The sequence below is a fragment of the Lissotriton helveticus genome, chromosome 3_1 (assembly GCF_964261635.1).
Source record: "Lissotriton helveticus chromosome 3_1, aLisHel1.1, whole genome shotgun sequence".
NCBI classification, from domain to species: Eukaryota; Metazoa; Chordata; class Amphibia; order Caudata; family Salamandridae; genus Lissotriton; species Lissotriton helveticus.
This window is the reverse complement of record NC_136061.1, coordinates 1,103,373,696-1,103,399,501: the sequence shown is the minus strand read 5'-3', so window position 1 is coordinate 1,103,399,501 and position 25,806 is coordinate 1,103,373,696. Positions and strand designations below refer to the sequence as shown.

The window sequence follows — 25,806 nt, the reverse complement described above, 5'->3', positions numbered from 1 at the left end:
AGGGGGGCCCTCCCCAGCGTCCCCACGTCTCAGCAGTAGGAGGCCCAGTGTCTGGGGGTAGAAGATGGCGGGTCCGCCCGCCCGTAGCAAGGTGGTCGTCCGGGCTGCAGCTCACCAGGCTCAGCAGGGCCGGGTTGTGGCGGAGAGGCGGTCAGGGGATGTGTCCTGTGGTACAGGGGCCCACCAAGGCTCAGGCTGCGCCAGCATGCAGCGTCAGGTCCGCTCCCCAAAGCTCTGTTTTATGCGTCCGGGGCAGCGGGGAGCGTCCAGGTAGGGGCTGTCCGCACGGGTGAGACTGTCCTCCACCCAGGGGGCAAGATGGCGGGTAGGCCCGCGGTCGAGCCCCGCTGTCGCCGGGTCCCCCCCGGGAGTTGGAGAAGGGGGGGGGAAGGGCGGCGCGCGGCAGCTCACCAGGTGTGTCCAGCGACGGGGTCGTGGTCAGGCCTCACGGGCAGGGGGCCTCCGGCGACTCCTCCGGTCTGGGCCTGCTGTTCCCGCCAAAGCCGGGGGCTCTCGTGGATGCGGCGTCCAGGCCGCTGCTGTGCGCCCCGCCGGTGGCAGCTCGGTTCAGGCAGCGTCAGTGCACCGCAGCCGGTGTCAGGCTGGCTCCGCCGGTGGATCGGAGCCGCAGGCAGGGTCAGGAGCGCTCCGGAGTCTCACCCAGATCGCCGTGCCGGTCTCCTCCTCGGGAGCTAGTCCAGATGTCTCGGCAGCGGGCCCTGCGACAAGATGGCGGCCAGCGGCCTAGCCGGGGACCCCAGAGCCGTGCGCTGTGGCCGCGTGAGTCCTCACAGCCGCGATTCGCCGCCAAGAAGGATCGCCAGCAGGGTCGGCAGTGCACCGGGGGTCCTCAGGAGCAGATGACCCCTGAAACTACGCTGAAACAGGCTCAACAGTGCAGCGGGGCGACGGAGCTCGATCGAGACACGTCTGCTCACATCGCTGTCTTGGCCACGCCCCTATATACATTTTTTGCTACAATGCATTATAGAATGTAGTAGACCAAGGGCTGGGGAAACGTATAGTTAGTTTCCATCCAACCAAGCAATGCATGTCGATCTGCTATTATTGAAAAGAAATACAAGTATTTGTTTTTCTGAGCTTGTACCAGGGAGGACTTTATACATTTCTTTGTACTATTGTAACCTGCTTATTACAGATCTCTCAGACAGAAAAGAAACTGCCTGTGACAACCACAAACTGTTATGTACTTGAGACAAATGTATATACATTTTTTGCTACAATGCATCATAGAATGTAGTAGACCAAGGGCAGGGGAAACGTATAGTTAGTCTCCATCCAACCAAGCAATGCATGTCGATCTGCTATTATTGAAAAGAAATACAAGTATTTGTTTTTCTGAGCTTGTACCAGGGAGGACTTTATACATTTCTTTGTACTATTGTTACCTGCTTATTACACATCTCTCAGACAGAAAAGAAACTGCCTGTGACAACCACAAACTGTTATGTACTTACTGCAACTTATGTTGGTTCTATCTATTTTTCTAGGGTGATTTTATTGACCCCTACACGATGACAGATATTATATGTAGTCTTGACAAAGGTGGAGAATATTGTGGAAAACCACCGAAACGCGTCGACGCACCATTTAGTATAATTCACAACTCGGACATCTTTGTTGATATACTATATTATAGAATACATAATTTAGGTGTCAAAAATAGAGTACGAATATACACCCAGTATTGTACGAATCCAATGTCTTACTTTTTTTCTGTCTTTTTGTTTCAATTTTGCTGGTCAATATTGAATATTAAGTGTATCTTTTATTGTCATTATCTTGTTTTAATCAGTGTTGAGTGGTCTCTTAACTGTCCACTATTTTAAATGTTTGTATTACCAATAAACTGTAAGAATTCTTTTTATACACGTGAATCTTGTTATTGTTTTTGACTTTCTAGCTTTAGTGTTATTTAGTCCAGTTCAAGGAAATCTCTTCTTTATCTTTTCTATCCATAGCCTGGGTATATCTCTACCAAGTGGAATGACCTGTAGCTGCTTTTCAAGCTGTTAAATACAGATTTCTGTGTGCGGTACCGCCCACACATGCATGCACCACACACAGTAAACTTCCATTCCCTCTGTGTACGTGTCTCTTGCTGGGTTTTTTTCTCAAAAAAATAAAAATGAAAAGTAAATCGTATTTTCTGACAGAACTAAGAGTAAAACACTTCACATGAACCACACTTCAGCTACTCTTAATTCCTGGCTTTTTCTCGTAGTCAGCCTACTGGTAAAATGTACACAACTCCAAAAAAGAATAGGAGGGAAAAAGCAACACACAGCAAAGAGGTTGTGGAGATTCGCCTGCCCAAAGTTCAATTTTCTGTAGAAAGAAGCTTCAAGCGTGCAAAGATGGCAAAATGCATTTGGGGTAGTTTGCGACGCGGCCTGAAATATGTCTCCGACAACTAAAGTACACTGATGATCACTTAGAACTACTGTAGTGTGAAATAACAAGTGAGCCCATATCTTCTACAGGGTGCTCCAGGCTCATACCAGGTAAATGCGCTCTATGAAAAGGAATGCGTTGCCCCGAGCGCATTAGTTAATGGCTGATCCTCTTTTTGAAGCTAGTGGTCTGCCTTTTACTCAGCAGACAGAACTCAACTTGCAATTCAAAAGGAGGGGTGGTGGGTCAGTGATCCATCTGCAGGCATGAGCAGTGAGTTACAGCAAACATCTTCAGGGGGCATCTGTGAGATACATTGGGCCTCCTTTTCTTGGTTCAACGGGTCACTGTGACTGTGCGCCATATGACATCTCCTTTGCCTCTGTCTCTCCATCTCTGATGCGGCGCCGGAAAAGTGTTTCCCCATCTGAAGGAGGCCACGTTCCCATGAGAATGAAAGAATGCCCACTTGCGATTGCACTGGTGCTATGTGTGCACCAGCATGGTCTGTATTACACGAGGGGTCCCACAAGCAAGCGTTTATGGCCCCATCGGTAATACCAAGGTTCCTTGGGCGCAAAAAGCAGAGACCTTCGCTCTTTGTGCCCCCAAGGCACTTTTGATAACATCACCCCAGATGGAGTTTGCAATCCATGAGAAGTGTAGCAAAAGGTAATGCATAAATGTTATCCATTTTGGTCTCAATAAAAGTGCAATGCACAGTGGCAGGCGCTGACCTTAAACAGTAAAGGGGCGTCTAGCCAAGTACCAAACCCAGTGGCAGGCACTGTAATAATGCCTTTGGGCTCACGTTCCAAAGCTTGCAATCATGGCTCGTTAACAGATTTTATAACGGCTGTGACTGAGAGTTCTGTAATTAAAGCTGAAGGGAATGCGGGTTTCTCACAGTGGCTGCCAGTGGGCAAAAAATTTAAAATAAAATGTAAAACATACTTACCCAGGCTTCCTCGTCTTGAGTGCAGTCAGCTTGAATCCTCTTGGAGCCTCAGTCAACCATCTCCACATCCCGAAGCTGCTCTCATGTGGCAGATGAGCAGCATGAGAGAAGCACGAGGATTGGCTAGAGAGGGCTGCCTCAACGCTCGAGCAGGCACAGGGGGCCTGTGCCTGCTCTCCACCCAGCTGTCTAAGGCGGCTAGGTGGAGAGGTTTTCACAGCGTATGTCAGGATGGCCGTCGCAAGATAGCTGGCCAAATTGACATGCGCAGTGTAAACTGGTGGAGTGAGCACCACTCCTCTGCTGCTAGTCAGAAGCAATGCCCTGCCCCCAAACACTGCTCGGGCTGGGAGCAATGAAAAATACAAAGGAAATTCATTGTATTACCATTTTATTTTTCACTTTTGCTGCACTAGCAGCAGGGGGGCCACGCTCCTCTGCCCTAATAGAAGGCAATGCATGCTTGATGTCTAAATTATGCATCGCCTACTCAGTGAGGAGGGCTTAGGAAAGTGGAACAAAATCTTTTTTAAGAGAGAATTCCAACAGATGTGAAAGGTTAATTGGAGCAAAGATGTTGCTGCTTTCTCATGTGTATAGCCTCCAAAAAGGTTGCCTTTCCTGAAAGAAGTCTCATGTAACAGAAGACCAGTGGCTCAAGGCTTATGAATCAGTTTGGAACAGACCAGGGTGAGGTCCTAAGAGATATCTCATTAGAGGGAACATGTGCTGTGAGAAGCTGGGTGTCTGCTGCAGCCCCCCTTACCCCCACCCCCTCTTTACGCCTAGCTTTTGATGCAGCTTTGACTGAGGTTTACTGGGTACTTGCCAACCAGGCTCCAAGTACCAGTGTTCTTTCCCTAAAAATGTACCACAATTGGCACCACTTCAGCGACCCCTGTAAGTACCGAGTAAATGGTACCCCTGGTACTTCGGGTATGAGTACTGAAGAGGGTCCTCTGGAGCTACAGCACCTGTTGTGTCACCAGAGAGGCCCCTCATCAAGACTACGCATTCTGCCATTGCAGGCGGTGTGTCCTAGTGAAGAAATCCGAAATATTCGACATGGCACACTGCCCTGTGTGCCATACCACCCACACACTGCATTAGATATAGGTAAGTCCACCCTACTGCAGGCCTTTAGCCCTAAGGCAGAGTGCACTTACTATATCCTATGTGAGGGCAGATCAGCTTGAGCAGATATGTCTCTACAATGTCCAGTCTATTCTGAGATGTTGTAAGTGCACAGCAAAGTCCTGAAGAGTACATGGGCTGGATACTTGTCAAAAACAGTTTCCTAGATCCATAATGGCTTCACAAATTTCTAAGATGTTTGGTCCCAAACATCATGCCTTAATAAATTCTCAGTTGCCCTGTTCTTCCATGGTCTAAACAATGTTTCCACACATGAAGGACAAATTCAACGCTCTATTTACTACAGCAACCGGAGGATGGAAGAAGGGCAGTTCAGCTGGTGGCAGACTAATTTGTCAGCTGTTATGTGGCCTCCTTAGCCCACACCACTCTGAGAACCAAGGATGCCTGGGTCAGATCATGTCTGGTCTCCTGGCCTATTTGCATTTGTGAACAGACCACTGAGCCAATTCTTAAATGTCCCAGACTGCTTTCACCTTCAAAACATTAAAGTGTTGGAATCTGGCTCTGGATTACTTGACAACTGCCAAAGCATGCTGTTCACAATACTAACAGATACACATATGATCAGACAACCATAAACACACCATCAAATGCCCATATCATCAAATACTTACACATGCTATAAGAGTTCCACGCATACTCATAAACCCAACGATATTCTCTAAATTGTGTTCTGGTTCAGGGAGGACCAGACTTGGCAGTTTGGGATGGACGTTTTCTATTGGAGCAGGGTCAAGACTGATTCGCATACAGTTGTGTCTGAAATAAGGTGGCATGGTGTGCAATGTAAGGACAAATTGAGATGCGGCCAGAGTGATGACTAGTAGCTGAGATTAATTCAAGAATTCAACCTGTCACTGTTTTGTATACTTATTGTGTCGCCCTAAGTGGGACGTGTTGCCCAGACGTGGATCCGGTACACACTGTCACTGGAACGAAGCTGTACCAGGCTGATGAGTCCACAACTAGGGGGAAAACTGGTCCTGGGTTACTTGTGTTCTGGTTACGGGAGGACCTGGCTTGGCAGTTTGGGCTGGACTGTTCCTACTGGAGCAGGGTCAACACTGAACTGAGGCGTTATGGTGTGCAAAATAACAATGTATTGCAGTGATTGTCAATACCGGAGATTCATTCAAGCATTCCATTCGTCACAGGTCTGTATACTTATTAAAAATCTAAAAACAGCAGAAATTCCCAATTTAAGAAACAAGTGTCACTGTATAGCCTAACGCTTCCTTACCAACTTAACCTTAAATCTCAGCCCACCATTTGCTCTTAAGAATGTAAACCATTTTCATATATAAAGTAACAGTACGCAATGTGCAATATCATAATTTACATTATAATGGTTAAACGTGTAGAATCTAAACTTTGAAAGACAACCATATGAAACATCGCAATGTAATGCCCAATGTACTATTAAAATAGGCAGCTAGTAAGTGCATCAATACGTTCGATTAGTGCCACTCCTGATACACTTCTTACCAATGACAAACATATTTTCACACACAAAATGACACATGACAAAATCTACATTTTCCGCTATTTCATCAATACCAATAACATTGAGATGCAAACCAGGTTCTAAACCACTAAAGACTGTACCACCAACGATCACAAAGCACTATTACATTTTGACACACAAATATGCTTAAAAAAAACTCCTAATCAAAATATTTTAACAACCAATAATGTCCTGCATTATCTATGCTTTAAATAAATACGAATAGATTTGAACCGAAAGTAAAAAAAACTGCAATTAATATGTTTATCCAAGGCCATTCAATCTACTTCTTCAGGGGTGGGATTTAAGGTGGTATTATTTTGTAAGGGTTGAAAATTAATTGGAGGTAATAGTAGCTTAACTTGGAAGTTTTAGTCTTTTCAGGTTTACTGCAAGTAGCCACTGTTGCTCAATTAAACTTAAAGTTCCTTTAAAAAGTTAGGCAAATGCGTTCTTGAGTGGGTGCTCCACACATCAGTGCTTTTGGAACAAGGAGATGTCTTGTAAGAAATTGAACTTGTGGGATATAGGATACATTGATTTATTTCAAGTTGTGAAGTAACCCCCAATAACATTTAAAAGAAATCCAAAGGTTAATTTTTGGAGCTATGCAGTGTTATACTACTTTCCTTCCAAGTCAATATCCGTGATGAGACATCACTACGAATGCATGCATTTGTGATATATTAAAGAATATGTTCCATGCGACACGAGTGCAACTTCATATCAAGGGATATCAGCAGTTTGGGATCATGTTTTTAGTGTGTACTCTGAAACAGTCTCTTGGCTGATTGAGCGCTACATAAACTAGACATTATCATATACTGAAATGTGAAAAGACCATTTGAAATTAATTTGACCTGTGACGTGGACGTGTATTTTTCCTCACGTAACCAGCCATGTAACTGATTCAGAAGGACTGGAGCAGGTAAGCTTGGTTGGCACATTTAGGCTAGTTTTACTGACGAATCCAAATGTTCTATCTCTATTTTTTTAGTGGGACAGCATCAGCTGCAGAAATACAGCATCTTCCCAGCAGCTTTTGGCTTTTCTAATCGCCGTGTTTAGTACGTATACAGTCCTTTCAACAAGCAGGGGATAAAAAGAGTTTCTTATTTCTTCTGTAGACGTGTGTCTGCTCTTCTCTGCTCAAAGTCTCAAAGTACGGGAGGCAAATTTCTCCCCCACCACACCCAGGCTGGTGAAGACCGTTCAGCAATACTTTTAGCTGTTGTTTTGTTTTTTACAAAAATGTACTGTTTTGACAAAATAAAAGAAACTTAGGAATGCAATTTTCAACAGTTTCAGCCCGCTTTAATCTTATCTCTCACAAACTTTTTTGTACAAAATTGTAAACGTTCATTTCACCCTGGTAACAAGAACTCCTTCCTTAGGAAATAGAAATAATTTAAATACTTATGGAATTATCACCAGAGATTTTTTAATGAATTCTGTTTCTATGTTTTTTTATAGATTTTACGCAAATCGTAGCAATAGGGAAGCAATGTAACCTATAAACGAGAGAGAATTTCATATCACATTAGACTGTATGTGACCTTCAAATTGATTTGAAATGTTTACTTATTTTATTTATTAAAGTATTCAAGCAGACTGAACTGAGGACTATCAGACCACAACCTGTAGCACAAACAATGGAAATAATTAATGCAGAATAGCAAAAACCTACCTATGAGGCGTTCTGAGGCTATTTATTATTATAACCATAGGAAAGTTTGAAACAATTTTAAAGGGCTTTGGTTGCTGTGCTTCGCCGGATTATTCTTTTTCTGGTGCTAAGTAGCCCAGGGCCACAGGGATCAACCACAAAGAAGGTGTGGGCCACAGAGCTTCAGTACAACCATATTACTTTAGAAAGACTATTACACCTACCTCTCCCAGGGGTACGAAAAGAAAACAAATGCCCTACGGAGGTCGGATTTTCAGGGTCTTTAGTAATGTTAAAAGCTATTTAAAACCTACTAGCAAGTCCCTGGGGAGGCTGATTGCCAGTGTGAAATCAATAAAAAATACTTTTTGTTCTGAGTACTTACCAATATGGAGCTCGTTTTTCAGACTTTCGTTTGTGAGCATTAGCAGCTCTTTTCCATCTATGTTGTTGAGCTTGAAAATCTGAACAAGATCAGGAAAACCCTCCGAAGACAGCCATGCTGAAACTTCATCCTCGGTCCAAACTTGAACAGATGGCGTACATGTGTTATCCGCCTGACCGCCTTGGAAAACCAGAGTAGGAAAATGAATAACAGCAAATAATTAGGCACGAAAGGATTCGTGTTCTACTTTCAAATAATGTAAATCAAAGTGTATTTTAATGCCAGAGAAAATGTTCTTACCTGCACTAACTCCAGTATTCTTGGGCTTTTCCCACAATTATATTAATCATACCCAATACTGGGCAACCTGAATTCATAAACATAGCAAACACTGACTGAAATGACTAATTCACTACCTAGGGACTCTTGAACCAACAGACACCCTAAACCAGAAGTTTCAGAAATTTGAGTTTGATTCACATCCGTCCGGACCCATACACTGTGCTATCCCAGTCACTCTGGGGTCAATGTGTGACTTCTTTTGTGCAGAAAAGCAAGGTCCATGAGGGAAAAGTTACTTACCATCAATAAAAATATTCTGATCGAGCCATTATCTTTCCCGAGGTTCCTCATCTCATGTATATCTTCGAGGTTCCTCATCTCATGTATATCTTACTGGTGGCAGAAACTTTTTTCCCCTGGTTATAGCTCCCCAGCACTGCGGGAGTTGCGGTGTTCCCTCAGTCACAACGTTGTCTTCCACAGATGTGACAACATGGGAGTGCATAAACCCCAGCTGCTTTCAGTTCCTCGTACTTTTTTTGCACCCCATTGAGGTGTGTGGAAAGGAAAGATAAAGCATCCGGGACATCAACAAATACAGAGAGACATGGTATGTTTACGGGCAGGAATCTGGGAAGAGAGAATGGACAGACCAGAAATATTGTTACCTTTGTTAAATAACTTTCTTTCTCTGAAGGATACATCTTCCTGAAGATTCCTTTCCCTATGCATTAATCCTAACAAATCACCCTATTGGAGGTGGGATTGAGTAATGCCGATTAACCAAAGTCATTGTGCAGCACAACCCTCGCAAAGTAAGCATCACTGCATGCTTGGGATTTGAGAAAGTAATGTTTAGCTAAAGTATGCAAGAATGAACATTTGGCCGCCAGGCAGATGTCAACTACCGGGAAGCGTCATGTGAGAGCTGTGGAAACAGCCTTGACCCTAGTGGAGTGGGCACGATTGCCAGCCATAGGTACTTTCTTTGCCTAAGTATTCCAGATCTTAATGGAAAGCATAACCCAATACAAAACAATGCTTCTGGTCACTGCCTTGCGCTTCTTGACACTGGCAAAACCATCAAAGTGCCTCAACCATTCTGTCCTGTTGAGTACAGGCTATGTAGCAAGATACAACACATCTGGGGTCCAGGCTATGCAGCCACTGCTGTTCGTGGGTTGATGAGAAGTTAGGAAATGCTATTTGAAATGTAAAGTAAATGCCATTTTTGTTAACGTGGACAGGTTGAAGAACCAATTTGTGCGTGAATGGTAGTCGAACCAAGAGGGTCTGAAGTGCTCTGACCCTACAGGCCGAAGTCATTACCACCAAGAAGACGGTCTTCAGAGTGAAGTACAACAGAGCAAATGTGCATCAAATCAAATGGGGATGCCAAGAGGAAATTCAACACAAGATTCAACTCCCACTTAGAAAAGATGAATGGAAGGAAAAAAATACAATTACTAAGGGAAACAGAAGAAGGAGAACAGAGCAGTCAAAAAACCTTTTACAGTAGTTATTGTGAAGCCCTGCTGTTATGTCATCCTAGGGCGAATCGCAGAACATCGGCAAAGCATGACCGAAATGGGCTAAGACCTCCAGACTCACAGTACTGAACAACCCATGTAAATGCATTTTGAGGTGGGTTTTCTGGCAGCCAAGATGTTGTCAACAGTAAGCACGAGTGCTCCAGCTAGAACCACTCAATCTCATACCGTGCAGCTGCTGCACTTAGCAACGCGGGTGGAGGACCTAAACATTCAACTGTGACAGCAGGCCCTTCGCCATACAAAAGAGGAAGCAGTAGCTGAATAAAGAGTGCCAACAAAACATCGTACCAAGCCATCATCACGCAGTCTGGAGAGATCAGAATCAAATTTGCTCATTACTCCTGCTGCAGGATTCTTGTCAGAAATGGATTCCGTGTGAATGCATGAAAAAAAGGCCCTGTGAGGAACTGAACCTGAGGGGGTTACCAAATAAACTATTCAAAGAACAGTGTATGCACAAAACTTAAGACAAATCTTTTATGGGCCGTTGCGAATAATCTTGTGCATGGACACCACAAATTGGCAATTATTATTTCATTATCTTCCGAAAAAAAGGTCTCACTCCTGGCCTTCCAAAAAGAGACAACTTAGAGCACCTACCCTTTCAATGAGGTTTCCTGCAAGCTTTGCCACTACTGGAAAAATATCCTACTGCTGGGCCCATATACAAATTATATCACAAGAGAGTACATAACCTCACACCACCCTGTTGGTTGATGTAATGGGCAGTAACAAAGTTGAGGGACATAACTTGAATGATGGGAAAAGGGAAGTCTTTCAGCTTAAGAAAGGCTGCCTGCACTCAGACTCATTTCTGTGTAGAAGCTGCCCCATGCAGTGATGTCGCCTTGATGATCGTCACATCCCAGTAAGGAGACCTCTGAAACCATGGTAGCCTTCAACTGTTGTGGACTGAAGATGCAACCAATTAACATATTCAAGGGGCACATCAACGTCTACAGATCCAGTAGAGTGGAATTAAGCACCCAATGCATTTGTCAGTCCAAATAACAGAACCGCAATAGTGCTGAGATCCCACAGTGAACTTAAGTTAGCGCCAGTGAGCGGATAGGATTGATAGATCAAAATAAGTCTTCTAGATGTTCAGTTACATTTGCCAATCTCCTGCATTGAGTGTCAGTAACACCTGATTCAGGGACAGCTTTTTGAATCTGGTTCAAAGTTCAATACACAAAGGTCCAGGACTGGTCTCAGGCCTTCGTCCTTCTACAGGAACATCAAGTATATTAAGTAAAATACGTTGTTCATAAATACACTTAGGATCAAAAGGGGGATCTGTGAAAGTCAGAGGGGACTGATCCCTCAAGCGAATTCCTACAAACACAGAAGTCGGTCTGGCTATGCATCGTAGAAAAAAATAAAATAGAGTCTAAGTACTATGAAAAGAGAAAAAGGGAAGTATTCCCTTCAGGACAAGAACCCTCACTCACCGTTAGGTGACATGCTTCATCATATGGGATCCATCCTCACATCGTACAACTCCCCGAGCCGAGGAGCTGAGGTGTTTTCTCAAAAGATGAGCGTAGGAGAATACAGATGAATGAGGGGCAGAGTGCAGAGAAAAGTGAATAGGTGATTTAAAAATGTCTCTCTGGATCCACTGAAATTTTATTAGGTGGTCACAAGTACATGGACTGGAAACAAGCATCCAGGGAAGACATGGTGTGGCAGTTCGGGCTGGACTGTTCCCATGAGGCTCAGGGTCAAGAATGATTTGCATATAGCTGTGTCTGAACGTGGCGGGGTGAAGTGTGCTAAAGAACGATAATGGATTGAACCCAGATATGTGAATGGGTGTGAGTGTCTGCAAAGTTTCAGCGCTCCGTCCATCATCTCCTTGTGTTTGCTTTGCTCGCCCGAAGTTGGCAGGGTATGCCCAGACTTGGGTCCCTTGCTCACTTTGCCACTGGATTTAAGCTTGCCTGGCTGATGAGGGCTGTTAGCCGGAAACCGGTTCCAGGATGCTTGTTTCTGGTCCAGGGAAGACATGGCTTGGCAGTTCAGACTGGACTGTTCCCATGAGGCGCATGGTCAAGACTGATTTGCATATATCTGTGTCTGAACTGGGGTGGCAAATTGAGCTAAAGAACGATGATGGATTCAACCCAGATCTGTGACTGGGGGTGCGTGTTTGAAACGTTTCAGCCCTCCGTCCATCATCTCCTTGTGTTTGCCCAAATATAGGGTGCAGGTCTGCCTTTTCTAGCAATTTGTTTATGGACTGCTGGATCTGAGAAGGGTTTCTCCCAGGCAGCTGACACAGAACCTAATAGTGTCTCCTTAAAAGGTAGCAAAGGCTGTAAGACTGCAAGACGTTTGTTAAAATGTTTGACTTGCCTGTGATTCTGCTGCTTTGCATACCTGTTAAGTGAACATAGACACTTACTCTGAAGAAGAATCAGAGAGGGAATAGTCACTGACATTTTGTAGGTCCAAGATGAGGCCAGTATCTGTCTTATAAGAGAGAAGGAGATTATGTGCCTCTGAATCATCATTCTCTTGGCAGCCGTTCTAGTTGTCGGGCAGGAGTAAAGCACTGCAGTTGGAAATGAAAAGTTATTTCATGAGAGCAAACCACTGGGCCCTAGGGAGGTGCTGTGCCAAAATGTTCATCATCAAAGCAGTCTCAAAGGTTTTTTTTGCTGCTCAGATAATGTGTATCTGTTTTGGGAGGCAACGGGGTTGGAGCTACAGGGATCACCAAACCCAAAGGATCACGCTTATCCTTGGAGAGAGGCTCAGAGTGTATTGAATCGCTTCTGAAATGTCTAGAATAGCTTCCTTGAAGTCCCCAGCGTGTGGGTTATGGGCTGATGGAGTTAGGTACTCTGTATTCATATCTTTTAATATTGCAGTTGGATCTGACACCAGGGGACATCACTGAGGCTCCAATGAACATGGGAGCACGACCATTTCCTCAGGGAAGAAGAGCACTTCTCCTTCCTAAGGTGTTTTTTGTGGAAAGATCTTTTGGGAGATCGTTCGCTGTCAGGGGACTTACTTGAAGGGGAAGAGAAACAGTTGAAGGCTTGTGGCTGGGTACAACAAACTGAATACAAGTGTTCAGTCGTTTAGTCATTCTAGGGGTTTATTTCCAGGCATTCTATTTCCCTATCGGATTACAGTTTGCCCCAAAGTCCAGTTGTTATATCTAAAGCTAAGTAAAGTAACAGAAAAGGAAAACTTGTGAAACACTTGTGGGTAGCAATTCTGTGCTCACTGCCACACCCCTTTATTGCCGAGGGCTACTGAGCTTCATTACTGCTTGAAGCCACTAAGATTGATAATTTACTGTAGTCAATGATGAGCCCTGAGGTGGGGAATGGAGTAGCACCAATAAAAGCTCCCATATCCTTGGTCAAGGCATGGAGTTGGCATCTACAGAAGGGTAGAGGGTAAACTACATTTTGTAGGACCTTGAATAAATACAGGGGTGGTGTATGTAATTCCCTGAGAGGCATTAAATGCGCCCCCCACATCCTGGCTTCTCATGACACCTCCCCTCATGACTAGACATATTCTCCCCCAGACCTTTCATAGCATGCTCACACGGGCCACACTTTGGTGATTTATCACATTAAATTGTAACCATTTATCTCTGGAGTTGGGGGTTCTATTTGAAAAACCCATGAAATTCACTATAAATGCTTTAGTTAAAGGTTATTTAGGTTTGGTGGTGAATAATACTGTGTACAACATAAAATCTAGCAAGACAAGAAATTGTCCTCACCGCCAAATTTTTTTGACAACTTTATTTGCATTTTAAAATCATATCCATCTACAGTTTCATACCACTCATTTATATTGAGTGATTTACCCAAACAAATATCTCTTAATGACCTTTGTGGTTCATGTGGGTACCAGTTCCTATCTGCTATACTGGAGTGTGTTTTGATGTGTGACATGATCGTCTTCTACACATCTTTCCAGTCGTGATCTTGCCGAACTACTCTCAAACTACTTAACATCTTCCCATCTTAAACGCAGGTGTGAGACTCAGTGTGCTTTCTTTCAGTCCTATCATTGTGCTCATGCTCAATGTTTCATACTTTTATTCTCGATTATCCCCAGTGCTCTAGTTAGTCATCCTTCTTCCGCCTTAGCTGCTTCTGTAGCAAGGTCTATGGTACTATCTTCTTTTTGCTTCTGTTAGCTCGTCAGGGTTGTGATGCCACTCTTTGTTACATGCCTCCTCACCGCCAACCTTAACTAAAATAATGGATGGCTGGTCTCCATCTGCTTAAGGTCCAAAACACTTTTTTGTTGTCTCAAATATTTTTCCATTTCCTGCTAATAAACCATTCACATCAGTGGCACAAGAGAAGGAATATTGTAACCAGTGTTTGAAAACCCCCAAAATGCAGGAGCCCTGTATCAGTCCTCCGATCCCATCGCTGGAACTGCCGAATTCAGGGATTGTGGATCACGAAGACTGCCTATTTGTGATTCAATTTCTTGGCTCTTTCTTCTATCAGCTTACACTTTCTGGCTTTTTTCTATCCGTGCTCATTTTTTTCATGCCTATTTTCTACCTTTTCATTGTGATCAATTTCTTTAACTCGCTTCTTCCATCCTTTCTGCCTTTCTTTCTCTTGCTCCGGCTCAATAAAGAGAATGAAAAATAATACCATATCCTCAAAAATTAGTGCAGAGGACACTATCTATTTATTTATTTTATTTTGAAAGTTTTATATAGCGCGAACATGACCACCGAGGGTATCAGAGCGCTTTACAGTTTATACATCAGGCAGAATACTAGCAGTCAACAACATCAACAAAAAACAACAGAATAACAGTCTAAAAATTGGCCGAACATTCTCGTGAGCCCGACAGCTGGGCCACAAATCTACGTTTCTGGGCACGAATCAGATGGGGAGGCCCGACAGAGGCAAAAATGCCTTCATCAGAAGCCCTTCGACCTCTTTTTTGAAGAGGATCGTTGCAGAATTCATACTGACTTCGGGGAGAAGGGAGTTCCAGATCCTCAGTGCCATACCTGAGAAGGCTTGATTGTATCTCTTCTTTTTCTTACATTTTTGTGGTTTGTGTAAAAGGATGCTGGCGCTACTGGAGGCTCTTGAACCACATGAGCGCTCCAGTTTATGAGCGAGGTAAAGTGGGGTCTTGAAGTGTATGGCTTTGTGGGCCATGCATGCAATTTTTAACTGTATCCACGCTTCATAGGGAAGCCAGTGCAGGGCCAGCAAGTCTGGAGAAATATGGTTGAATCTGTTAGTGCCCGTTATGAGCCTAGCAGTGGAGTTTAGGGAAACCCTAAGAGGAGCTGCATTTACTCTAGGCAATCCGCAAAGCGTTGCGCTGCCATAAGCCAACTTGTAGATCACTAGTGCTTGCACAGCCACCTTCATGTCCTGATCCGGTCGATAGGGTTTGAATTTCCTCAAGATACTGAGTTGGTAGTTAGCTCCTTTGGTAAGGGAGCTGATGTGCTTCTGCATGTTCAGGCTTTTGTCTAGAATGATACCCAGGGAAGTTGCCGAATCAACGAGGAGAGGTCTGCAGTTTAGAGCCGTAAGTTCCCAGACCGGGGAATGCTTGTGAGGTGAGATTAGGAGGAATTCCGTTTTTAAAGCATTTAACTTCAGGTGGTTACGTGTCAGCCAGCTTTGTGTTTCCAGCAGGATTGAACTGAGGGATTGGATGTCTTCAGGGGAGGCAATCTTCAGGTATAGTTGGATATCATCCGCATACATGTGATAGTGAATGCTGCATGATTTCAGAATTTCTGTCATGGGCTCCATAAACAGGTTGAAGTGCGTGGGAGACAGTGCTGAACCTTGGGGGACCCCCAGCGTGACCGGAGCAGGATGGGAAAGGAATTAGTTCACCTTGAAGCTTTGGGATCTATTCTGAAGGAACATAGAGAAGCAGTTAAGTACAGGCCCAGACAGCCCCATCCTGTGTTTCAGGAGGTCAATTAGGTTATCGTCTTTGACCGTATCGAATGCTGACGAGAGGTCAAGAAGGATCATTATGGTCCAATATTCTTAGAGCATCATCAACAATGTCGTTAATGCGCACTCTGTACTATGACCCGGTCGGAAACCAGATTGATATTGGTCTAGGAATTGAAAATGTTCAATATGGGAACAGAGTTGAGCGAGCACACATTTCTCCAAGAGATTTGCTAAGGTGGGGATGTTAGAAATTGGACGAAAGTTATGAAGGTCAGTGGGATCCGCGGATGGTTTCCTTAAAATCGGGGTCACTTGACCCAATTTAAGGCAATCAGGAATTGCACCTTCCTAAAGTGAAGCATTGACAATCGTAGTCCAGAGTGTTAGTAAGGAGGCTCTAACCTCCGGTAAAAAAGGTTGACTGGCAAAGGATCATTGTAGAGTTTGGAAGGTTTCAACATCCCCAGCATTTTGCGAATAGTGCCTTCATCCAGGGTTTGGAACAAGCTACAGGATGCGTTATTTTTGGGCAGGTTGGGCTGTGCAGGGTCAGTGAAATCTAGGCCTGGGGGATGGAGGGCTATCTGCAACTAACTCCACATATTAAGCACTGATTGTAAAGGCAGCCTGTTTGCAATCCTACCCTTGTTAATCCAATCCACAGAGGCTTGGGGAAACAAAGGATTTACTTTGTAGAGGTTGGAGGGCTTGTAAGTCGCTGAATATTCCAACTGTTAATAAAGCTCTCCATTATAGGCACATACTAGCCCACCAGAAAATATGGCAGAATCTGCAGGTGTGCCAATATAATACACATAGTATTCTGTGAGTCCCCAGGCTCTCTTTTTCTGAACCAGTGGGGTACAATTATTAGATCTGCCTAAACATGGTGATGGGCTACTGGGAAAAGAGACGAGCGAGAGGAAGGAGTACTAAAAGTTAGGACAATTATTTAGTTGACACGTAAACAATACATTTTAAGTGGAAAGTTTGCACTATGATGAGGTCCTTCTACTTGCCTTCATAATCTTCTTTCTGTGTAAACTTCCAGATGTTTACAGTTTTGTCCATCGATCCAGTAGCAAGTATTGGGAGTCTCAAGGAAAAGGCACACGTAGTGACATATCTAAAATTAAAGAAAATGAAGTTATTGGGTTGATATATAATAGAGAAAAAAATGTTTTAGCTTCATTGATCGTAATTTTCTGACCTTGTGTGTTGAGTCAAAAGGTAAAGAATACTACCGCTGCTCTGAAAAAAACAAAAGAAACAAAATTAAAAAACGTTTTGGGTGAATTTGTGAAAGCAAATAAGAGAGGCTGCTCCTATAAAGTAAATTACCACGTAAAAGTATCAGTCGGAGAGCTCATTTCATTTGATTCCACTTTTACTATGAGGGCCCTCCCCTGAAATGTTTGAAAATAAACTAAAATTGAACATCAATTGTTCAATTACTGGAATTCAGAAAACAATCAATAAGAGCCACTCACCGTTATCTGGCAAAAATAGCCTCTTTGCATGTAATATGCAGAGTTATTGAAAGCAAAACAGGGAGATCTACTGGTGAACATGTCATAAGAAAAAGTAAGTTAGTTTTAACTATAGTTTCTCCTTCCTTAATATCTTTGATAGAGTCACATGCGTCAATGATTAATTTTCATAAGAATGGGAAACCCTAGTATATTTTTTCACAGCAGGCAATGTAGTGCTTAACAACTAAAAGTAAAACATATGTGATAGCGTAAACTATAGACAAAGAGCTGTATGTGGTTTCAGCTATAAATTCCTCAGATTACACTTAACCTCACATTATGAGTCTTACAATAGGGAAGAAGGAGTGGAGCACGTAAATCTAAGAATCGTACAAGATTTCTCCAAGTTGTCTATAAAATGAACCATAAGCTTTAGGCTACATTTATATTAACATATAACAGTTTGACTACACTTTCAAGAGTGATTCCCGTGAGATGGAACTGCTTGTTACACAAGCCTTCTATTAATAAATGAAACCTAAATGGCCTAGAGATTGCGTTCTACAATTGATGTTTCAGCACACATATTTGCTAGGATTTTACGGGAGGCACTGGAGTATTGTGCGGTAGCCAATCAGCTGATCCCTTTAAAGCAGGTAGGGATTTTTGCAGGTCAACCATCGAGGCATCACATTTTTGCATTAAATTACACTGTGCATAAAATATACATGCTCTGCCACTTTTGGCCGTGGGTTTTGTGTATTTTAAATCTGATTTTGATAAACTGAACCTGAATTTACTGTTGTTCAAGTTAGCCAACATGACCATACCCTTAGGGAGTGTTATCACTTCTCACTGCACTACATTCTCAAACTTAGGCTTATATGTTAATGTTGGCACACGAGGAGTAGATGTTCAATCTCTCAAGATGCACAGAAGCTATGGTGTCCGCCAGTGCCATTTTGTGACCTTTGTGAATTCTTGAAAGAAGCCAAAGGCTATGAGGCAAATATACAGGACTATCACATGAACACTTTATTATATACAGGTAACCTGCAGTATTGGATTGACCCCGTTGGCGTTATAGAGACATATGGATATACTAAGTAATGGAGCAAGGTTTTGTAGGAAGGAAACCAACATGTTCTTAAATACTAATATTGCATTACATTCCTCAATAAAGAATCCAGTGGAAGCTTGTCTATGTGTATTACAAATAAATACCCTGAGTGTCTTAAAATGGCTGCCGAAAACGCGGGAATCTTCTGCGCCTGCGTCTACTGCACCTACGGAGTACGACGTCTTTTGCTTTTGGTGGGAAAACTTTGCAGTTGCACAGTCGCTATTAAAATGGCGCTTGAAAAACACATGTTAATGCACATTCTATGCTGAACTAAAACTTTGCACGTTTTTATTAAATTGCTAATGCAAAAGTTAAAATAAATTAATGGGATTAGAGTAGAGAGATAAGTGGTATACAGTGCATTCATTTATTTTGGAATTTTAACATGTCTTTCTTTGATTTCTTGAAAGTTCGTATTTGGGTCTGGAGGGTGACTGAAATTCCTACCCTCCCTGACTTTTGCGCTAGCGCACCCAAACCCTGTCCGGAACATGATGAATCAAGTTGAAACTCAGCCAAGGTCGCTCTAGCAAAGATGCGCTTGGGAACCTCACCTTTCGACCCAAAGAGGGAAGGAAAGAAGTAAAAATGTGCATACATCGTATTCATTCCTAATGTGAAATGCGGGTGGGAATAAAGCTTGGGAAAGTAAATTAAGGGGCGGGAATATTGAACAATGAACTAAAGAAAAAGTATTACGTTGGTATGGTGTGATGACCTCTCCCCATCTCCTTGTCCAATCAGAAGTAGGGGTTTTTACGAATATTGAAACATTGCGGGTTGGTACATACACATAAAACAGTATAACCAGTGGCCATGGTATACTCAGACGTGAGTCCCTTGTTCACTTGGCCACTGGATTCAAGATAGCCTGGCTGATGAGGATTATGAATCCGAAACCGGTCCCAGGATGCTTGTTTCCGGTCCAGGGAAGACATGGCTTGGCAGTTCGGGCTGGACTGTTCCCATAAGGCACAGGGTCAGACTGATTTGCATATAGCCATGTCTGAACTGGGGTGGCTGAGTGAACTAAAGAATGGTGATGGATTAAACCCAGATCAGTTGACTGGGGGTGAGTGTTTGATTTGTTCAAACGCTCCGTCCATCATCCCCTTTTGTATCGCTTTGTTCGCCCTAAGTGTGGCAGGGTATACTCAGACGTGAGTCCCTTGTTCACTTGGCCACTGGATTCAAGATAGCCTGGCTGATGAGGATTATGAATCCGAAACCGGTCCCAGGATGCTTGTTTCCGGTCCAGGGAAGACATGGCTTGGCAGTTCGGGCTGGACTGTTCCCATAAGGCACAGGGTCAGACTGATTTGCATATAGCCATGTCTGAACTGGGGTGGCTGAGTGAACTAAAGAATGGTGATGGATTAAACCCAGATCAGTTGACTGGGGGTGAGTGTTTGATTTGTTCAAACGCTCCGTCCATCATCCCCTTTTGTATCGCTTTGTTCGCCCTAAGTGTGGCAGGGTATACTCAGACGCGAGTCCCTTGTTCACTTGGCCACTGGATTCAAGATAGCCTGGCTGATGAGGATTATGAATCCGAAACCGGTCCCAGGATGCTTGTTTCCGGTCCAGGGAAGACATGGCTTGGCAGTTCGGGCTGGACTGTTCCCATAAGGCACAGGGTCAGACTGATTTGCATATAGCCATGTCTGAACTGGGGTGGCTGAGTGAACTAAAGAATGGTGATGGATTAAACCCAGATCAGTTGACTGGGGTTGAGTGTTTGATTTGTTCAAACGCTTCGTCCATCATCCCCCTTTTGTATCCCTAATGTCGAGGGGACAGACTCTATTGAAGACGTGGACATTAGGCCATGGAACATGGTAGAGGTGTCTGCTCTCCTCATTCCTGTTCACCCTAACAAAAGAGCCACTGGCAATTACAGCGCAACAACAACTGCGTGCCTGCAGTATACAACTGCAAAACAAACACCCTATTCACTCATTGTATGGAGATGCTGCTTTATTTTATGTCTCTTCAACATGTATTGCAATGCCAGTGCTCCTGCATCTCCTGGAGGAATTCGGAGACATATCGGGACTCCGAATTAACTGGACCAAACTTCTGATGTTCCTTCTGGCCTCCCTGATTAGGACTTCGATCGAACATCTCCCCACCCTGGGATTGTGCTAGGAACTGGTATCTCTTAGATACCTGAGAATCCAGGTAGCCCACACTAGAGCACAACAATTGCAGCTTAATATGGGTAGAGTGCTTGACTCTCTCAAAAACTTGATGACCTTCTGAAATACGCCCCCCTCCCCCGTCCCTGATGGCAGTTTAGCCCTCTCCAAGATGGCATTCCTGCCCAGATGTCTGTACCTACTCCAGAACATGTTATGCCCACTCCCAGCACGATTGTTTCATCAGTTGGACTCACTCCTAATCTCGTTCCAATGGGCAGGTGGGCGTAGTAGAGTAGCTGGACGCAGACCCTAGTTGGGAGATACGCCGGTTGTCTTCCTGAACTACTGATGGAGAGAGAAGGTACACCCAGAGACACTCCATATATTGTGTTACAGACGGCCAGGGTGTGGCAATGGTTTTTGTTGCAGGACTTAAGCGTGCACTGTATTGGAACTTCCAATATGGATATTAAAACCAGCCAAGCAGATGACGATCAAAATGTCCTTCCAGACATGGAAAGAGGGGAGATGTGAACTATGGGGCGACCTTTAGCCAGACGAGTCCTTCATTTAATTTGAAAATGCCTGTGTAGAGTTTGGACTAGGCCAAGGGCAATTCTTCAACACACTGGCCTAGAAGAAACAAACACACCTGGCCGTGTTATCCCGCAGCCCCGCAACCTGCTCAAACCTTTGAGATACTGCTGGCCTATGGTTTGGGCAGACAACTGATTACACACCTTTAAAGAGCTAAGCGGTCGACACGGTAGAAGCCCCACAATGGACCCGCGTGGCGTGGAATTTAGACCTTGACACCCCAATGGGAGATGCGGATTGGCAACGGGTATGTGAACTAACGCGAACAGTCTCTAGTAATGCCCGCTATTGGCTGATAAATTACAATTATTTGCAAAGAAGCAACTTAGCACCTAAAGATCTCCATCGCATGGCTGAGTCTCGACCGGATACATGTTCTTACTGTAATGCTATGGGGGCGGACTTTCTACACTGAGCCTGCTCCAGTGATGAAGTGTACAGCTTCTGGACACTAGCAGTGGATGAGATGGTTCGTGCCACTCAACTACCCATAGTCTTGATGCACCAAAGTTGTTTACTAGGCTTTTTTAAATACCCGAAGGGCAGTAAAATTAGTTATGTTTGGGCAACTGTTCATAGTACTAGCGCAGCGCAAAACTGCAATCACATGGATTCCTTAGCGAGCCCCGACAATAGCACTCTGGCATAGGGATGACAAAATTGAGGATACACCAAACACCTGGCGGGCCCTTACAGATAAACTTCTAGATCCTGATTCCAGGGCGACAACAGACTCTTGACACCAAGCTCTGGCTTCGGTGACTCAGAACACCAAGATGCTGAGGGAGAGTAGTAAGCCTGCATAGTTATAAGATACCATATTGACATGGAAGGGGGAACCCATGTCCGTCTCCTGGAGAACAGGAAAACAGCACTGTACGCATGAGATTATTGAATGCTTTTTAATTAGCCCTCTCATGTATAGGCTGTATTGTCATACTAGGTCTATGCATGTAATGACTGTCTTGTTATATGTTGATGAAATGAAAAATAAGGTATAAAAAAAAAAGGCTGACAAAGATTATATTAGCGATAAATGTTCACTGGTACAAGTCAACGCAAGTAAGGATTTTCTGGCCCAGTATTAATGCTATTGACTACTCCTTGCCCAAATATGTCTAGCAATATCATATTATGTTGTTGTGGGTTTTCGATTAAGGTTGAGATTATTAACCAAGCTTTCATTTTGTTTGAATGTAGCCTCCCACAAAGTACCTTAAATAAGTTTGTGCATATAATTTTACTTTTTCTGGTAAATTAAATTTGTAAGAAAAGAATGTGAGCCGCTGTTCAAAAAAAGGTTGCCATCAGACAATAAATGAGGTATCCAATTATTATTTTCTCCTTGGGTCCTGAAAAGATAGCAATTTTGGTTGCTTTATTTTTAAGAGAGGGGAAAAGAAAGACATTTGTATATATTTAAGTTACCAGTGAAACATATAAACTGCTGCTAAGGAATTTTGCATTTCTTTGTATATTGCGGATGCTTTCATTTTATGTTGAAACTGAATTACTTTTTGTTTTATAATGGATTGTTTCTCTGTGCTATTTTTTAATGTGAAGTTTTTTCAAATGTTCTTACTTGTGTCTTATCAAACCAATAACGAATACATGAATGAACTCGGCACAAATGATCTCCTTTCAGAACCCAGTATAGTGTACGTCTTGAAGGGTAGGTATGATTATATGTTGTAGATGTGGTAAAGAGTATGAAACATTCCAGTTGTATTTTTCATTGCAAAATATAGAAAGTATAACACAGACCCTTCAAACAATTCAGTTACTCCCAAAGGAAAAAATGCTGCACCTTATAAGTTGAAAGGAAGAAACAGAAAAGAGGGTTATCATGCATCCATCTTTTACTCTCCTAGTACTCGAAAGGAAGGTCACTCGTCATCAACTCCGCGACAGCAGCTAACAGAAGAGGCATTGGCAGCTCACGACGCGGAAGCCCTTGAGGATGGGCACACCGCCACCACCGACACCCACACGGAGGTGTCTGGGTCAGTAGACAGCTTGCCGCTGTTTCCGAAGATTACAGCCCAGATGGCAGAGGAGTTCTGATCTGCTGCGAGTATGATCCCCTCCGGGTGGTAACGTATACCTGAACTCCCCCCCCCTTTTCGTATATGGTGGGTTGCATGGGGGACCCACTTTGTTGAGGGCTAACTAGCCCATGCAGGCCGTTCAGTAACAGTCGACGGAGGCCTGCCACCCCTCGGTATGCACACGAACTTCACTGACTTCTGCCCACGTTGGGCACCACGGTTTGGCTCCCGGGCACGTTGGCTTGGGGACCTTCTTGTTCAGGGGTTACTTGTTCTCATGGCACTCTCACATTATTGCAAAGCAGAACTAACATGGGCACCCGGGTGTTTCCCTGGGCCGCGTCACACAGATGGTCATGGGGCCGCTTAATAAATACCAATTGTGCACCTGGAATGTGCGTGGCATGGGAGCAGTACAGACACGTCATAGACTCTTGGCCCAGCTTAACCGCAGCGGGACACAGATTGCTTGCCTGCAAGAGACACATTTGAACGCTGCTGAAACTGTGAAACTGCGCAAGAAATGGAGGGGGCAACTTTTTGCTACCTCCTATTCTGCGTTCTCAAGGGGAGCGGCGATCTGGTTCCGTGGCTCTGTCCCCTTCCAGGCGTTAGAGCAAAGAATCGATAATGAGGGCCGATATGTATTTGTGCGGGGGCTGTTGGATGGGGATGCTGTTGTATTTGGATGTGTGTACTCGCCAAACTCAAATCAATCGGAGTTCTTGTTAACAGTGAATGGGGTACTTGCAGACTGGGCTGATTATCGCTGGTTTATTGGGGGTGATTTCAATGCTGTGCTCGATGTTACATTAGATAGGTCACATCCCCCTTTACAGGCAGCTGAGAGTAGGAAACAGGCGGATGCTCTTACGAGGTGGGCCGAGGGCTGGGACCTGACAGACACATGGCGCAGCACACATTCACAGGAGAGGGAATACACTTTTTTCTCCCCACCGCACCAGCTTCACACCAGAATTGACCATATTTTCTGCTCCCGCTCCGTAGCGGATTCAATTGTCCAGGCCCAACACATGGGGAAAACTCTGTCCGATCACAGCGCCGTAGAACTCACCTGGCAGTGGGGCAGGCGGCTGGCCCCCATCCCAAATTGGAGATTGTCTCCAGACCTCCTTGAAGACTCGGTATTCCGGGCCTCCTTGTCCGATGCTATAGTAACCTACTTCTCCACAAATGTGAACACAGCCAGTACCCGTCAAGTGGAATGGGACGCTTTTAAAGTTTGTCTAAGGGGGGCAGCAATGGCCGCTGGGGTGGGCAGGAAACGGGAGGTAATCAATCAACTGAAAGAGGTGGAGGGCTCGCTAGCATCCCTAGAGAATGAAGCTGCCGGCACAAATGCACCCTTCACACCACAGCAAGAGGCTCACATCAGACATGCAGAGCTACTATCGAGAATACACGAATAGGCAGCATACTCAGGCAGATAGAGCTGGTCCCCTTCTAGCCCGCCTATTACGGGATTCCCCAGTTAGTCACCCTATCCTGAAAATTTTAGACCAGACGGGCAGCCCAACTACCACCCAAATTGGGATTAACACGGCGTTCAGGGAATATTACACCACGCTGTACAGCCCCCCACAGCCCCTTCCCGAGGTGGCATTCGAGGCCTTCACGAGGGACTTGGACCTACCTCGACTCACTGGCAGGCAAACCGAAGACCTGAAGCGCACCATTACAGTTGCTGAAATCAGGCAGGCAATACGAGCTCTCCCAAAGGGCAAGACCCCCGGTACAGATGGCCTACCGGCCGACTTTTATGCAACGTACATAGACCTTCTGGCCCCCCGGTTACACACTGTTTATCTGGAAGCACTACGGACTACCGCCCTACCACAATCGTCTATGCAGGCGTTAATCACCTCCCTCTTAAAACCCGCTAAAGAAGGGCTACATATGGCCGACTACAGACCCCTGTCCCTCCTCAATACTGACTCCAAGATATTGAGCAAGGTGCTGGCGTCAAGGCTCGTGCAATACGTACCACAGCTGATCCACTCGGACCAATGTGGTTTTGTTCCGGGCCGCAACACGGCCATGAATCTCAGGCGATTGGCCCAGCTTATGCTCGGAGACCGGGAGGACACGAGCTCTGAAGGCTGCATATCCCTAGATTTGAAGCAAGCATTTGATTCCCTTAGGTGGGACTATATGTTTGACACGTTGTCTAAATTTGGGATTCCACCTGAATTCCTCGCCTGGGTTCGATTGCTGTACACCGTCCCCACAGCTAGAGTGCGTACCTCCGTACCTCCGGCCATATATCAGCCCCTATAGCTATCTCACGGGGCACCAGGCAGGGCTGCCCACTCTCCCCCCTCCTCTTCGTCCTTGCTCTCGAGCCTATGCTCTGTAAACTCCGGTTGATGGCCCCCCAGTATGGCATTCTACAGCATGGGGCGGCACATATTGTGTCCGCCTACGCGGATGATATTATATTGTATCTCCGAGACTTGAAGGGCGACTTGAGCCCTGTTTCCCAGGTCTTTGAGGACTTTAGAACGATATCTGGCCTGACCATAAGCGAATCCAAGTCCTATGGAT

The 25,806-nt window shown here is 44.6% G+C and overlaps 1 protein-coding gene across 3 annotated transcripts in view; it reads right to left on the bottom strand.

Moving 5' to 3' along the window:
- Positions 1 to 25,806, bottom strand: part of WDSUB1 (WD repeat, sterile alpha motif and U-box domain containing 1) — a 321,017-nt gene that overhangs the window by 47,203 nt on the left and 248,008 nt on the right. For all 3 annotated transcript variants that reach the window (XM_078681698.1, XM_078681697.1, XM_078681699.1), the window contains 3 exons: positions 17,071 to 17,111; positions 16,880 to 16,986; positions 8,087 to 8,266 (listed from right to left, as the gene is read on the bottom strand). In XM_078681698.1, the coding sequence (XP_078537824.1) occupies positions 8,087 to 8,266; positions 16,880 to 16,986; positions 17,071 to 17,111 (328 nt within the window). The remainder of the gene's footprint in view (positions 1 to 8,086; positions 8,267 to 16,879; positions 16,987 to 17,070; positions 17,112 to 25,806) is intronic.